The sequence below is a fragment of the Phodopus roborovskii genome, unplaced genomic scaffold (assembly GCF_943737965.1).
Source record: "Phodopus roborovskii unplaced genomic scaffold, PHOROB, whole genome shotgun sequence".
Classification (NCBI taxonomy): domain Eukaryota; kingdom Metazoa; phylum Chordata; class Mammalia; order Rodentia; family Cricetidae; genus Phodopus; species Phodopus roborovskii.
This window is the reverse complement of record NW_026126433.1, coordinates 22,104,700-22,120,349: the sequence shown is the minus strand read 5'-3', so window position 1 is coordinate 22,120,349 and position 15,650 is coordinate 22,104,700. Positions and strand designations below refer to the sequence as shown.

Here is a 15,650-nt window from a genome sequence, read left to right as displayed (position 1 = left end):
AAGAATGTGTAATTGGTGCAGCTTGGTTTTTACATTTGTAATTCTTAGCGAAATTGGAATTCTAACTTGTTCTGGCCCCTTATTATGAATCATGGGTTTAGGAGGCTTCCTGGAAGATTTGGTCCCCCTTCTTTCTAATGTTGTGACCTACAGTGGGAAAGCCCTAGATGAAGAGCCCTTTGGAGTGTGTCACTGTTTAATGCCTCACAGGAAGCACATATTTTTGTGGCTGTTTTAGCTGAATGACATGTTCCAGGTAAAAGATGTAGAGATTGTGAATATCGGGTTTCCTAGCAAGTCTGAACATACTGCACTGTGGGGGGAGGCAGGGCAGGGAAAACTTCCTTCTGAACAAGAAAGTGAGGGTCTGACCCATGATGAGAACCATAAGAACACATTCTAAAATGTTAAAAGACATAGGAAACATCCTGGACCTACTCTTATTCTGCTTTTCCCTTAAGAGCCTTCTCCTCTATCTATGATCAGAATATCCTAAGAAATGCTGGTGAACATGCATAGAAAAAGGATTCTCCTAGGAACACAAATACAGCCATAAATATGGCATAACCAATTTCGGTTTTGTTTATTAAATCAATGGAGCAATGAGGCACTGGAAACTTTCAAGCACTGAATATTTTAATATGTAAGTTGGTCCAGGACTTGGCAGGTGGAAATTCAGCTCTTCATTAAATATTTACTGTTGTGTAATAAACATTGCAATAGAGCATTGTAAGATAGTTCATTTCCTGTCCATTTATACATGGAGATTTGGCCCTCTGGAACAAAATGCTTTGTCTAATCTCATTTTAGTGACAACTTTCATGTTTCTTTTTTTTTCTTTTCTTTTCCTTTTTCTTTTCTTTTTTTTTTTTTTTTTTTTTACAAAACAGAATATAGACCAAGGAATGGTGGGACATGGCTTTAACTCCAAAGCTCTGGGGCTACGAAAGAATATTTACCAGTTCTAGGCCAGCCTGGTTGTATAGTAAGACCTTGTCTCAAAAAGAAGCAAACAAACAAACAATAACCAGCAGCAGCAATAACTATAAAACAGAGTTTTTATCATCTATGCCTGATTAATTGTACTAAATAACCATGATAACACTATTCAATATAAAGTCTTTTCTCAGTTCCCTATGGGAAAGATTACAGTTGAAATTTCAAAGTTGGAAATTAGGCATAATGAATGTGCTGGGCTGTGGCCTAGGCACTGCTCCCATTAATAGATGGTAATTATTTTACATCCTGTTACTTTTGATTTATAATGTACCACAATGTCCTAGAATTTTTAGAGTGTTTTTCATCAGCTATAAAAGTATTGTCTGTATCTTCTTTCATAAATTAAGATTTATAAAGTTGTGCAGAAAACTGTTCTTTGGGTTTGACCAATTCATGATTTTATCTCTATTAGTGATTGGATATTTTTTTGATGGGACAGGATTGTCTGGCATACTTCACATCACATGAGCATTCAACACATATTTATCAGTTCCAAATACCCAGAAACGAACTAGTAATAGAAACCTGTTTAACTTCAGTGCACTGTAAAATGTAATTTTATATGGATTTTACTGTCTTTTACTTAAAAAGCCCATACTGAGAATCATCTGTGAACTTACTTTAAACCTTGAAAAGCTCCTTTTGTCTTCTCCCCATACCTTAAACTCCAAAGGCAATACATCTAATGATCATTAGCTTTTTTTTTTTTTTTTTTTTTTTTTTTTTGATGGTTCTAAACTCATGTCCTTCACATTTCAAGAAGCATATTGTAGTAGTGATTGAGCAGTTGCTGTAATCCCTGTTCTTATGGTAACTGGTATGATAAAAAAAAATCTTAGCATGGTTTTAAAATTATACAGCAACTTTCAGGACATTTTCCCATTGGTTCTTGCAACAGTCTTAAGAGAGATTATTTGGTATTAATGTCACCAGTACTAATGTCATAAGTCTTTCAATACAGGAGAGATGTACTTCCTTGAAAGGTATCCTTTCATGCATATTTGCTCTATGAATACTAGCCACTCCCTTTTAAGTTAAATGAAATTTGTATGGTTGATAACATACAGTTTGACTGGCTCAAAAGTACCCATGAGAAAGCAAAACCCAGATTCCCACCTCCATTGCATTGGTGGATGTTTCTTGGAGACTGGACCTGGGTGCCCAGTAGACATGGGTGTCCCTGTTCCAACCCAATTTGTTACATACATGCACATGTGAACTTCCACCGAGACTGCTTTAGTTTCCTGGCTGTGGTGGACATTGAATCTGCAACCTTAAGCAACATGCAAACAGTGCTCACAACAGAAGTGTTACTTTATTTTGTATCTCAGCCATTTTTATGTTTTATTAATAATAATCATGGAACTGAGTACTTTATTTCTGTGCAGGAAGAAAATGCCAAGGCCAAGGCACTACTTTCTTTGTTAAAGAAATTACCTTTCTTTGATTGTTTCATTTATGTATATGATAGATTTTTTAAAATTACACCTCTATCTCATTCCCTCTGTCATCTTGTCATCTCTCTTCCACTCCTGTTGGAACAGCTTCTTCTTTTTCTGCCTATTTTCATATATATATATATATATATATATATATATATATATATTTTTTTTTTTTTTTTTTTTTTTTGTGGAGCATTGAGTTTAATGAGGGTTGCTTACATGAGCATGGCTAAGCGTTTATTCACTTGAGCAGAGGTAACATACCAGTGGCTGTTGAGAAAAATGATTTCCAACCCTTCAGCATCAATTAACTGCTAGTCACTGCTCAGGAAGGAGTGGGGTCTAATGAGTCCCTCCCCTATCTGTGATGGGTGTTCCACCTTGTGAAGATCTTGGACAGTAACCGTAGCTTCTGTGAGTTCATAAGTGCAATCAATGGCTATGCAATGCACAGAAGATGGTGTTTCCTAGCACTCATTCCTATGCTCTGGCTCTTACATTTTCTCCAACACCCTTTCCTTTATGTTTTCTAACTGGGAGTGGGTGAGATAGATGTTCTATCTTGTGATGGGCACTCAACACAGTCATTTATTTTTATTACATTGACCAGTTGTGGGTCTGTGTGTTAACTGTTGTCCACTGCAAACAGAAGCTTATCTGACCCAAACTACCTAGGAGCACTAATCCATAAGTAAAAACAAATATTTAGAAGGCCATTTGACACGGTGTCTATTTAGTAAAATAGTAGTAGTAGACCTTACCCCATGGCAAATCACCTCCCCAGCTTTTGATCAGGTTTACAGTACCAGGCATGAATTCCCTTCTGTGAATCATGCCTCGGATTCAATTAGAAAGCAGTTTACAACCATCATAGCAGTTACACCAACAATCAGGCAGAGGCAATTCTAATACTTGATAAAATAATTTATCATGTAGGGCTGTGTAATAACCAACAAGAATTGACAAATGTGTCTGTAAAGAAAGATCTGCTTTTCTTTTGTGTCTTTATTTTTTTAGTTTGTCATTCACATTTCATTTTCCCTGTTCACATTCTATCAAGCACATCTATTTTATTACCTCATGTAGTTAATATTTTCTTTCTATAGGTCACTGAAATGATTCTGGAAATGTCTCTTGAAGTTTGGTAAGTTCATTTATTTAATCAGATGAAGAATATTGGATATGATATTGTTAAAGAGAATACTTTATTTGTGAAATAAAACTTTAAATATGTTACAGTATCATAATAGTTTCCTTTAGCTATATACTTACTCACAAAATAAAAAAAGCCAAGTTGTAATACTCCTTTCTTACTTTTCTAATAGTTTGAAAGCTGAGTAATAGTTGTCAGAATAATTGCTTGTTTGCAAGGGCCCTCCTTCAAGTAACATAAATATATTCCCATGGAAATAATTTCATTTTTTATGCCCATTTCCCATTTGTGATTGGCCGTTAAGAATGTATAATATTTTCTTCCATAGCTGTCACAATACATTATGCTTGACGTGTTTTTTAGTGGGTACATGTTTCTAAGAAATTGTTGCTGCTAGTAAATAATGTGTTCAAATGTCTTGTAGATGTTCTTGTATTTGTGGTTATCTGGAGTTTTGTTTTATGATATGCTCCCCTTTTCGAGGGAGTCCTCCATTAGACAAGGGAATTTGTTAAGACAGTATCTCTGCAAACATGTTCCCTTGGAATTAAACACTTTGTGATGTTAGTGGGTATTAGATGCAGGATAGTGGGGATGTAGGAACAGGGGAAGAACTCCTGACCAAAGCCACAAGCAGTCTTCTGTACTGAAACACTTCTGAAAGTCTTCAGTGCCCTCATATATGATAGGTCTTGACTACTCTTCTTCTGCCATGATAGAGTACCATGACCAAGGTAACTTACAGAAGACACTCTATTTTGAGTTTATGGTTCCAAAAGGTTAGAGTTCATGATGAAGCAGAGGTACCAGATGGCAGGAGGCAGAGGCTGCAGCTGAGAGCTTATATCTCCATCCCTAAGCACAAAGTAGAGAACACAGTGGGAGTGGCATGAAAACTCAAAACTGCCCTTAGTGACATACTTTTCCCAGTATGGCCATACCTTCCAAACAGACACTAGAAGTATTCAAGTCCAAGATTTAGTCTTTTGTTTTGTTTTTGGTTTTTTGGTTTTTCTTTTCTTTTCTTTTTTTTTTTTTTTTTTTTTTTTTTTTTTTTTTTTTTTTTTTTTTTTTTTGTTTTTTTTTTTTTTTTTGTTTTGTTTTGTTTTGTTTTTTCCTGAGCATGGTTTGAAGGAAACAATCAGAATGTATTAATGCAGCTTTGAGGGATCTCAGAGGTTGAATACTCTACTATAAGGCTCCTGGGAACCCTGACCCATTGACCTCTCTATTTTCCATCATAGCTCATGCCCAGACCTACGGTTCAGCATGGCTCTGTGTGATCAGGAGAAAGCTTTCAGACAGCAGCGGAAAGAGAACATAAAGGAGAACATGAAGAAACTGTTGGGTCCAGAAAAGAGTGAGGGGCTATATTCTACCCGTGATGTGAGTTGGAAAAATTTAAGTGTCATTACATTTTAATGATAACTTTTTAGTATTTTCTTCAAGTATATCCCTCAATATGGGCAATATTTCTTCAGCTTTGATATACAATAAGTGGTTCTAAAATGAAAAGACTAAGGATGTTCAACTCAGTGCTGATCATATTTGGGAACAGTTATAAGCTGTAGTAGTTATGTAGTTAGTGCTACATAAAAACTGAGCAAAAAAACATGGATAAGTCCCCTAATGCTTTCCATTCACATATGTGTATGACTTCCTAGTCTTAGAAACCAAACTAAAGGGATGCATGCATGCACTTGAGTGTGTGTGTGTGTGTGTGTGTGTGTGTGTGTGTGTGTGTGTGCGTGCATGCATGCATGCATGCATGTGATATTTTATATGGAAATTGGCTAATGTGTATTATCAAAGTTGAGAAGTCCTATGATATACTGTCTACAAGGTGGAAATCCAGGGAAGACAGGGATGCAATCAGAACATTACACTTATTAGCATCAATGAACTCGTGGTGCAAAATTGCTCAAAGTCTGTAGTTCATGTAAAGGTTTTCAATTAATGTACATTTTATGGGTTTGAAGAGAAGTGTAATGACCATGTCTATAGAACAGGTGGATAGTTTTGTTGTCTTGAATATCCATTGCCTTCCACCTAGTTAATTCTCCCTCTCACATAACCTCTGACATCCACTTATGTTTCTACTTTCCTCATAGTTTTACCTGTTTCTAGAATCTTGTACAGGGGCAGTCAGATAATGTAAAGTTTCTCATACTGGATTGTTTCACATAATAATCACTTAAATTTAAGCTTGATCTGCATCTTCTCACAATTTAGTAGCTTCTTTCTTATTTTTAGCTCCGAACAGCCTTCTCACTGTGTGGATGCAACACAATGTATATTCCATATTATAGGTTTAAAAATATTTCCATTTATTTTTATTTTATGTGTTTGGGTATTTTGTCTGCATGTATGTCTGTTCACTGCATGCATGTAGCTCCCATGAAGATGAGCAGAGGACTTCAGATCCTCTGGGTCTGGAGTTACACAGGTTATGAGCTGTTAGGTGAATTCTGGGAATTGAAACCAAGTCTTATGAAAGAGGAGCCAGTGCTTTTAACTGCTTCCCCATATCTCTATAATCTGCAATACATTATTTTTTTTTAAATAAGGCATACAAGTACTACCCTTTTTACAAAAACACCCTTAAGGGAAGTATAAAGAAATAAGGTATTCCTAGCTATTCTTAGTAACATTCCTTAACTGATTTGAATTGCATATTAAAAGAGGTGAAAAAATTTGTTTCAAATTCTTCATATTTTGGAGCAGACATCTATAAAATGCTATCTAAAATTGATCAAATAATCAAAAAATTATTTCTACTTATAGAGTTTAGAATAAATAGTTGAGAAGTTTACTGATGGTACAATATTTGAAATTTTCTTTAACATTTTTGTTTATAGTAAATATTCAGTAATACATTTTATAATCTTTTTGGATGATCTATCCTTCAATCTATTTTTCTGTTTGTCTACCTACCTACCTACCTACCTACCTACCTACCTACTTACCTACTTATCCATCTTTGTATGTATGTATGTATGTGTATGTATGTATCTATTATCATTTACCTGATATACTCTATGTCTATATTTTTCTTTCTATTCCATCAGTCTACCTTTTTTTTATTTTATATAACCAAGTCCATTTAAATGAAAACAAACATTTATACACAATATTTGGGAATTTGGGCGTTGTTCTTTCCAAACTACTTCCTGCTGGTAAGGGGCGCTGTCATGGGGAATTCGAAGAAGATTTAGAAATCCTGGCCTTAATCTGTCAGGCTGCTTTGTCCAGCTGTTTTGAATGTAGGATCACCTGGTACTATGTTTCAGGTGGCCTGGCTTGATCAAACCACATTAGTCTGGAAGGAATCCATATCTTTTCATTTTCTGTGGAAACAAAAATAGAAATCCTTTTCCCCAGTAACTTGTCCTTGAACTTAAATTTTGGAGTCAAAGCATTTTTTTTTTTAATTTAATGTATTATTTTACATGTCGATCCCAGTTCCCTCTCCCTCCCTCCCTCACTCCTTCTCTCCCTCCCCTCTTCCCTCCCTCCTTCCCTCCCTTTTACTCTCTCTGCCCTCTCATATGCACTCTAACCACCCTCCCCTCCCATCCCCCCACCCCAATTCCATATGTAGGGGAATGCTATCCAGTTGGGGTCATGGAGATCTGACAGGTCATGTGAAATGGAGATCTGACAGGTCATGTGAAGTAGGGACTAGGGCTTCTCTCCTGTCTCTAGATTAAGGCAGTTATCCCTCCATGGGGGATGTGTTCGCAAAGTCCTTTTGTGCACCAGGGATACATCCTGGCTCCACTGTCTGAGGTCCCTTAGACTGCTCAGTCCTTCTGGCTGAGACCCATATTCAGGGGGGCCTGAGTCAGTCCCATGCTGGCTTCCCAGCTATCAGTCTAGTGGCCGTTAGCTCCTCCTTGTTCAGGTAAGCTGTCTATATGTGTTTCTGCCACCTGATCTTGTCCTCTCCATCTGCATCTTGGTTCTAGTTCGACTCAATGTTTATGTATGGGTATTTGATCCTGTTTCCAACAGGTATTAGTTGAGGGCCACAAGTGATGGCAAGTTTCCAGCTATGTTTTCAGGGAGCCATGATGTGGCAAGCCAGTTGCTGAAGTTCACATGCCTTTGACTACTGTGGAGCCAAGTAACTGTACAATGTTCCTTGTGAGGGATTTCTGCCAGAAAGAAACAAAGGGAGAAAGTGAAACTCCATTTAAATTTCTATTTTTAAAAATGTAGAGAGCTGATTCTTTTTTATTGTGCATCATATTTGTCATCCTGACAGGTCTCTTGAGAAATTTATAACAGGTTATTATGTTTGGTTATTAGTATTTGGAAAAACTGCCTTCTTATCATACCACTCACTTTTTTTTTTGGCTTTTTCCCCCTCCATTTACTTTTAATAATAAACCTTTGGCCAGCAATTCTATAACTTCTTTTTGTTTCCATCTTTGTTTGCTATTGTTGGACCATTAGAGCCTAGAAATTGTATTTCAAGTTGTTTTGATTTTTGTCCTCTATCACTGATTGAGACAACTGTGTTAGCTTCTGGAGAAGATAAAAGTTGAGATGGGTGGCAGTTAAAGCTCCTTAGTGAGTTTAAACCTTTGTTTGGACAAGTGATATTTAAGCAAAATAAACTAATGATGTATTAAGTGAACAGATGTGAGTGGAGGATGCTAGAACTTGTGGGAAGATGGGAGAGTACTGGCCATGCCGTGTGGAATGAGCTTGCTGGAATGCAAAGGCCATTCTCTACATTCATGGTCCTCTCCCCCCATCAGAAGATTCTTGACTCATAATCCTAGGCTCCTTACTTGCTGTTCAGTTATTTGTAACCCTTTTATTTTTTACTTCAGCTCCCCCAATATTCTTTTCAACTAATAACTTGGCTCCTAATCAAAGGCAAATTAAAGTCAAGAGATAAGACATCCATAAATCTTTCTCTTCTAATTTTTTGCCCTAAGGTTGACTCATGCAGCCTATGCTTTTCCTTTGTAGTTTCTCTCATGCTTTAATGAAAAGATTTCCTTTTCTTTCAAATGCAGATCCACATCAGACACATATCACAAGCCTTTCTTAGGAACCATAGTATGCTAATTATTCAGCCCTTTCAGTCCCCTCCTCATCTATGTGGTCAGCGTCTGCTTGGATATTTTATATAAAAATAAACATATGCTATTCTCAGCTCACTTGGCATCCTTTCATGCTTCAGGCATTGCATCTGCCTTCATTGTTCTACGGCATCAGTTCCATGACAAATAGATGCCAATATTGTTTTATTCCACCTTTCCCAACTGCACGGCTGCTGATGGCAGATGTCCTCCTAGTATTTGAAACACTGTTCCTTCACTTTGCTCTACTTCATCATGGCTCTTTGATTTTCTTATCTAATCTCCTTATTTTTGTATTTGATTTAATCACTAATGAATCTCTCATTTTCTCCATCTCAGCATTCCTAAAACTAAAAGCAGCATCATTTTTCGCTGTATCTCCTCTTGTAACTTTCCTCCTCCTTGCCATTTTCTATATACCCCAAATTCAGGGTGAACTTTTCAAAACATGAAGTTGATTGCATTACGTCCTTCTTTGGCACTTAAAATTACATTTTTGTTTTTCAGAATCTATCATGATTATATCTAAAAGTACTTGTCTCCTCTCTCCATCAGAATATAAGTTTGATGAGGACTGTGAGGAGGTCTGTGATGTTTACCTATGTATTTCCAGTATCATGGAATATCTCCTAAAATATGACACTCAATAAATATTTTATGTGATCTAGGTAACAGAATTAGGCAGAGTTAGCATTACATTTATGGAGGGATGGAATAGATGGGGAAGGGGAAAGGGAGGAGGAAGAAGAAAGGGAGGAGGGAGAGGGAGAAAAAGAATATCAGGGTTCCAAAACAGAGGCACACCAATATCTGGCTGTGAATGAAGTGATGAAAGTTTAAATGAGAGGATTTGTCTCTTAATGTAAACCCATTTGATATATTGGTATGGTTGTCTGCAGGCCATATTACTATATATGTTCATGGACCATATTAGTGTGCATGTCCACAGGCCACATTAGTATATTAGTGTGGATGTCCAGTGGGTATTTCATCTTGGGTTTTTGGAAAAGCAGTTGGTGCTGCCACCCCTGATTGGCATTTCTTAGTGGAAAAAAAGAAATAGTAAATCTTCCCAGAGAAATCAAATTTGTCTGGATTTTTTTTTTGTTTTTGTTTGTTTTGAAATAGATGGATAGTGAAGTATAATAGCACTTAAAAATGTGAAATTTATGTATTTGAAGATGATTTCTAGAATTCTGGTTTGACTCTTGCTACCCCTTACCTTCTTTTCAGAAATAATCAACTTAGACATAATCCACACCGCAGACTATGTGACCAATACCATCCATTACCATAAAACGTTCTTTATTATCATGTTAACCTTTGTGTCTCTTAGTCTCCTGTTCTCCTGTTCCCTGTAAATATCTTCATTTTCTCATCAGTACTTCATAGTTGCCCTCTGAGTGTGGAAAAATGGGTTGTTCCTCTCAAGAATTGTCTTAAGAAAGCCTCCAAGTCAAGGATGTCCCTGTCCTGCTCTTGCTGTTCAGAAGGATTTTACGAGTTAAACTTGTGCTTCAGTATTGTTACTCTAGCCCAATGTTGGGTGCCAAAATGTTTGTTGTTGTTGTTTTTGTTGTTCTCTTTTTACTCTTCTTTGGGGGGGAGCTGCCACCCAGCTCCTAAATCATGACATGGTTTCTTATTCTTTCTTATAAATGCCTGGCCTTAGCTTGGCTTGTTTCTAGCCAGTTTTTCTTAACTTAAATTATCCCATCAACCTTTTGCCTCTAGAATTTTTTCCTTTTATTACTTCTGTAATCTCACTTTCACTCTTACTCCATGTCTGTCTGTGTGGCTGGGTGGCTGGCCCCTAGCGTCCTTCTCTCCTTGTTTTCTTTTGTTACGTTTCTTTCTCCTCCCAGGTTTCTCCTATTTATTCTCTCTGCCTGCCAGGCCCACCTATCCTTTCTCCTGCCTTGCTGTTGGCAGTTCAGCTTTTTATTAAACCATCAAGTGTTTTAGACAGGCAAAGTAACACAGCTTCACAGAGTTAAACAAGCAACATTAAAGAATACAACACATCTTTGCATCATTAAAATAAGTGTTCCACACCATAAACAAATGTAACACTCCTTAAACTAACATTCTGCAATACTTCAACTATAAAGTGGAGATGATGTCTCTTATAGTCAATGAAATGAACATCAAGGCTGCGATGTATCCAGCAAAATGTGTAGAATACATACTAGTTACTTAACAGAATAGCTCATTATAAACAGTGTTGGGGGCTATTGTTGATTGTATAGTACCATGTGACAATAACTGTTACATGTAATATCCTCACTTTCCTGCCTGGAGAGAACCCAAATAGTTAAGGTTTCTAGTAGTCTAAGAGTTTATGATCCTAAATACTCAGCTTTAAAACAACAACTACTCCTGTTTTTAATCATTTTGATCAAAATTTGATCATTTGATCATTCAGAAATTGTTCTGAAACATGCAACTTCTTATGATTAAGTGGGGTGGACTTTTACTTATTGGTACCCTTTGAAATAAGATGCCATTTTGCATGCTCTATGTGTCCACTTAGTAATTTCTCTAAACTGTATCTTTCTCTTCCATCATTGTTGCTGTGGAATTTAAATCTGATGAGTAAGCTGGTTATTAGGGTGTCTCTAATTTGAGCAACTTCTCCCTTGGTGAAGGGCTGAGATGGGTATCCACACTCTCATACATAAAGAGAGATGTAACCCATACCAGCACACTGAAAATCAAAACACAGGATTTTTTTGGTAAATGTAAGTTCATTTCCTGTAATCCTACGTGAAAGTATGTGAGGTATTTCTTGACACATTTATATGCAAATATTAATGATGCCATGTCCAAATATAACCTAAAAACATTTTAACAGCATTTCTTATCTGATTCTCTTCAACTAGCTGCCAGGACTAACAGATGCACACGTTATTACTCTGTTATTTCAGAGTGATTTTTCAGAAGATTGTTTTAGAATCCAAATTTACTCTTCATGCATTACACAGAATATGCTGATATTATTTGATTATACACGAGTATGAAATAAAGTTTGCCTATGCATCCAGAATTTCTTTCAATAAATCTCTCCTTTTTCTGTAACAATGCCAAAGGAGAAGGAGCATGGCTTTTAGTGCTCCTTGGACATTAGTTTGATTCTCGACTGTACTAATTATTAGCTGTGGATGTAGCCTTTATTGTAGGTGCTTAGCTTTCAAATGGCTTCTGACTACAGTCCCCGCTTCAGTTCTGTCGTCGAATGTTAAAGTTTCTCCCTGTGAATATACCTTGAGAGCAAGCTGCTTACCCAACCAACAGGTTGCTTTTGTCAGCTGTGTGAGACTGAGAGCAGGATCATTACTCTGTTTAGACCTTTCAGGTTATCTGATGGACCAAATGAAACAATGGTCCTGAAAGCCAGCTGCAGACTGCAACAGACTGAACAAGCACAGAGCTTTGCTGTGATGGTTGTTACTATAACTGTTATTTAAAATAATATCTGCTTTTCAGTTGACTTTTATTCTTGATTTTTAAAAAGAAACCCTTTTAAAAACATTAAATATACAAACTAAAATGAATGAGCATGCAAAAAAAATTAAATGTCACCTACACGTGAGTAATATATGTGAAACATTTTTAACCTTAAGAGTTGAAACTGGAAATGAGTTAATTGGTAGGTCTTGCTGTTCATACAGTCTCTGTGTTGCTTTCTTCCAGGTGCCTGTGGTGGCCATCTTGGGTTCAGGTGGGGGTTTCCGGGCCATGGTGGGATTCTCTGGTGTGATGAAGGCACTGTACGAATCAGGGATTTTGGATTGTGCTACCTACATTGCTGGTCTTTCTGGCTCCACATGGTAAGTATACATTTCTAATTCTATTTTTTTCTAAAGATTTATAATTTATCCGGCTCAAATGTTAGGACATGGCAATTTACAAAATTGAATCTTAACTTCAAATTACTAAAATCTTTCAGTATGATGCTACAGTCAGCTTAAGGATGTCTTGTTATAATGAGCGTTTATATTTAGTTAAAACTTCGGCCATCTGTTTACTCTTTAAAGCCAAAAATTGTAGTTAAAATAACTTAAAATAAAAGAAGGATAGCCTGGTTGAAGATAATTTTAGATAAATACGACAGTAGTGGAACAGCATACTCCACCCATAATTAATTTAATCTTCCTATAATTTGCTTATTTGGAGTCCTCCAGAAAACATGTCTAAGTCTATATGATTCACTAGGTATTCATTTTCCTCTTTAGGGCAAATAGGAAAAAAAATTGCAAATACAGAAGAGAAAATGACTCTGAGCAGCACAGATGCAGGAGGCCTCATTGCTTGCGATCTAACAAAATATTAAATTAGTCCTTTAAGTTTATTTAAACTCAACTGAACTAGGTGGATCACTGTAACACCTCCACGGATAACATTCATGTCATGTGAATTTCCCTTTTTGTAAATATATGTATATAGCATTTTCAGAGAGATACTACATACATTTTGATGTGTCTACCCAAGACCAACATATTGAAAATCAATGACTGAGTTGTGGTGGCCCATACATTTAATCCAAGCACTCGGGGGGCTGAGGCAGGTAGGTCTCTGAGTTTGAGGCCAGCTTGGTCTACAGGGCTAGTTTCCAGAATAGCCAGGGAGACACAGAGAAACCCTGTCTTGAACCTCCCCCCCCCCACACAACAACCCCAACCCTGAATCTCCTCAAAGAGAAATAGATAGATGGAAATCAAATAGATGGTCTTCTTCCTATGTCTCAAATGAGAGTATTATTTCATTATGTCTACCTCTGACCTAAAAGGCTGAGTTGGTTACTGAGCCATGGTAAAGCTCACGTACTGTACTGTTGTAGTTTATATGTTTAGCATTTTAAAGTGTCTGTGTCATTTCATCCCATGAGGTGGATATAAGTTTCCTTTTTTACCTAAAGAAAATTTGACTAACAGGTCAAGTGATTTGTTCATCACTAGATACACCAGCCTTAAGGTCCATATTCCAACATTTTTTATACTATATTATATGTATAATATGATGTTAGTACCATGCTCTAAACAATTGAGCTAACTATCCTCTTCTTACACATTATAAAGGCTTCCTATGTACATAATGTAGAGTTTCTTAAAAAATTTTACCTATATATTTTGAACCAGGTTCTGTGGTTAAATAACTAATAACCCAGGGCCACATTTGCCACTGTCATTGTACCCTTAACATGATTGATGTCTTCTGAAGACAGGGTGTAGTCTGTCATTATTTCCCTTGAAGGAAGGAGCATGCACCTGCCTGTTTGAATGAGTAATGTGGTGAAAACACTTGGACCCTTCTGTCCAATCTCTTACGAATAATTTTATTATTTGCCTCTGCATGGTTTTATTTCTTCACTCAATATTTACTTGATTCTTTTTGCTCTTTACCAAATACAGCAAGAGGTCTATTTTCTTAAATGCACCCAATAAATGATCTAGTTCTTTAGGTAGAATTATGTATTTGTGACATAGATTAGATCTGTAGTCATTTCCTTTGTCGTAGATTTGGACAATATCTTCTTACGTACTCTTCTCGGGAACCTGAGACTAAGTCATATGCAATGGAAGAGATTTTAAATCTGTACACACTTTCATATAGACAGGATGTCTGCTCTACCTTTTTTCCCTTTAAATGTTAACTTCATCATTTTTATTCCATTTCTATTTAAATCTTTTTAATAAATGTTCACTTATAGGCCATTTCACATTTATATTTGTTGGTACATATTTTCTTTGATTTCTTCTGGTGGAGTTTGGAGCTAAGTGCTGTGACAATCACATATATTGTCCTCCTTTAGGGTTCTACTTTGTCCTCTCTGATTGTTCTGTCCTTTGCATCACCATTAGCTACTTACATTGCTTTTCTCTTTGACACCAGATTTCCTCTATAACCTCCTTTTGCCAAATTGTATCTGTATAGCAAGCTTTAGTGATTCCACAGTTTTTACCACCTGACTGCCTGAGCTATGGTACCCAGTAGTTTAATTTGTAGAATTCTGAGAACACCAAAATGTGACAGAGGAGGAAGAAAACTAATAGAATCAGCAAGAAGGCCTGAGAGAGAGAGAGAGTCAGGTGAAGGATAGGTCCCAGAGGTCAGGGATGGTGAGAGTCCAAGCTTAGCCTGAGTTTGGAAAATGTGGTTTTAATTAGGAATTGTCTAATTAAGTTAGTAAAAGTTATTTTAGTCATGAAATTACATTAACTGAAATCAGAAATTTAAGTATGGCAATGTGAAAACTGAAAAATGAAAACAAACAAACAAACAAAAATCCTGGCCAGTTAGGGGAAAAATAAAGTTTGTGTTTGAGGACTTTATAAGGTTTACCTGTTTTGTTTTTAAAAATTTAAGAGACTTGGATATTTAGGTAGATGCCTGGGATAAAGGGGACGGCACATAGAGGTAGTTGAAGACAAGCAAGTAAAATGTCATATGTTATAGACAGGAAAGACACAGACAGAGACAGATTACAAGGTAGAATGCACACATGGGGAAAACTGCACTGAGAGGAGGTGGCATTTCCTGAGATACAAGAAGGGTTGGGGCTGATTCATGTTAATGATTCTTGTTTGACACAGATAGGTAAGAAAGTAAAAAGTTCAGAGGAAGGAATTCAGGAAGACTTGGAAAAACAAATTACACTTAAGTTTCCTGTAATGCTTCATATTCTATGGAGACATGACCATAATTTGGCATAAATGATAGTACATAGTACAAATATATGTATAGTAGCCCTGGACCTCCCAGACAGTTCTCTGGGATCACAAAATCAAAATTCAGGTTGGACAAAGCTTCTCTTATAACTGTAGCTGCCTTTACAGTAATTATTTCTAAAATTATTTTTGGATGATTCCTGTGACTCATTAAGTTTAAACTCAGAAGACTTGGCATGAGTAAGCTAGGAGAGTCATGATGGTAATTCGGTGTTCTCTTGCCTAGGCTTTT

At 36.6% G+C, this 15,650-nt stretch overlaps 1 protein-coding gene across 2 annotated transcripts in view; it reads left to right on the top strand.

The window, feature by feature from the left end:
- The window catches only part of Pla2g4a (phospholipase A2 group IVA), a 141,787-nt gene that overhangs the window by 80,934 nt on the left and 45,203 nt on the right, over positions 1 to 15,650 (top strand). For both annotated transcript variants that reach the window (XM_051185940.1, XM_051185941.1), the window contains 3 exons: positions 3,548 to 3,585; positions 4,839 to 4,980; positions 12,384 to 12,520. In XM_051185940.1, coding sequence (XP_051041897.1) covers positions 3,548 to 3,585; positions 4,839 to 4,980; positions 12,384 to 12,520 — 317 coding nt within the window. The remainder of the gene's footprint in view (positions 1 to 3,547; positions 3,586 to 4,838; positions 4,981 to 12,383; positions 12,521 to 15,650) is intronic.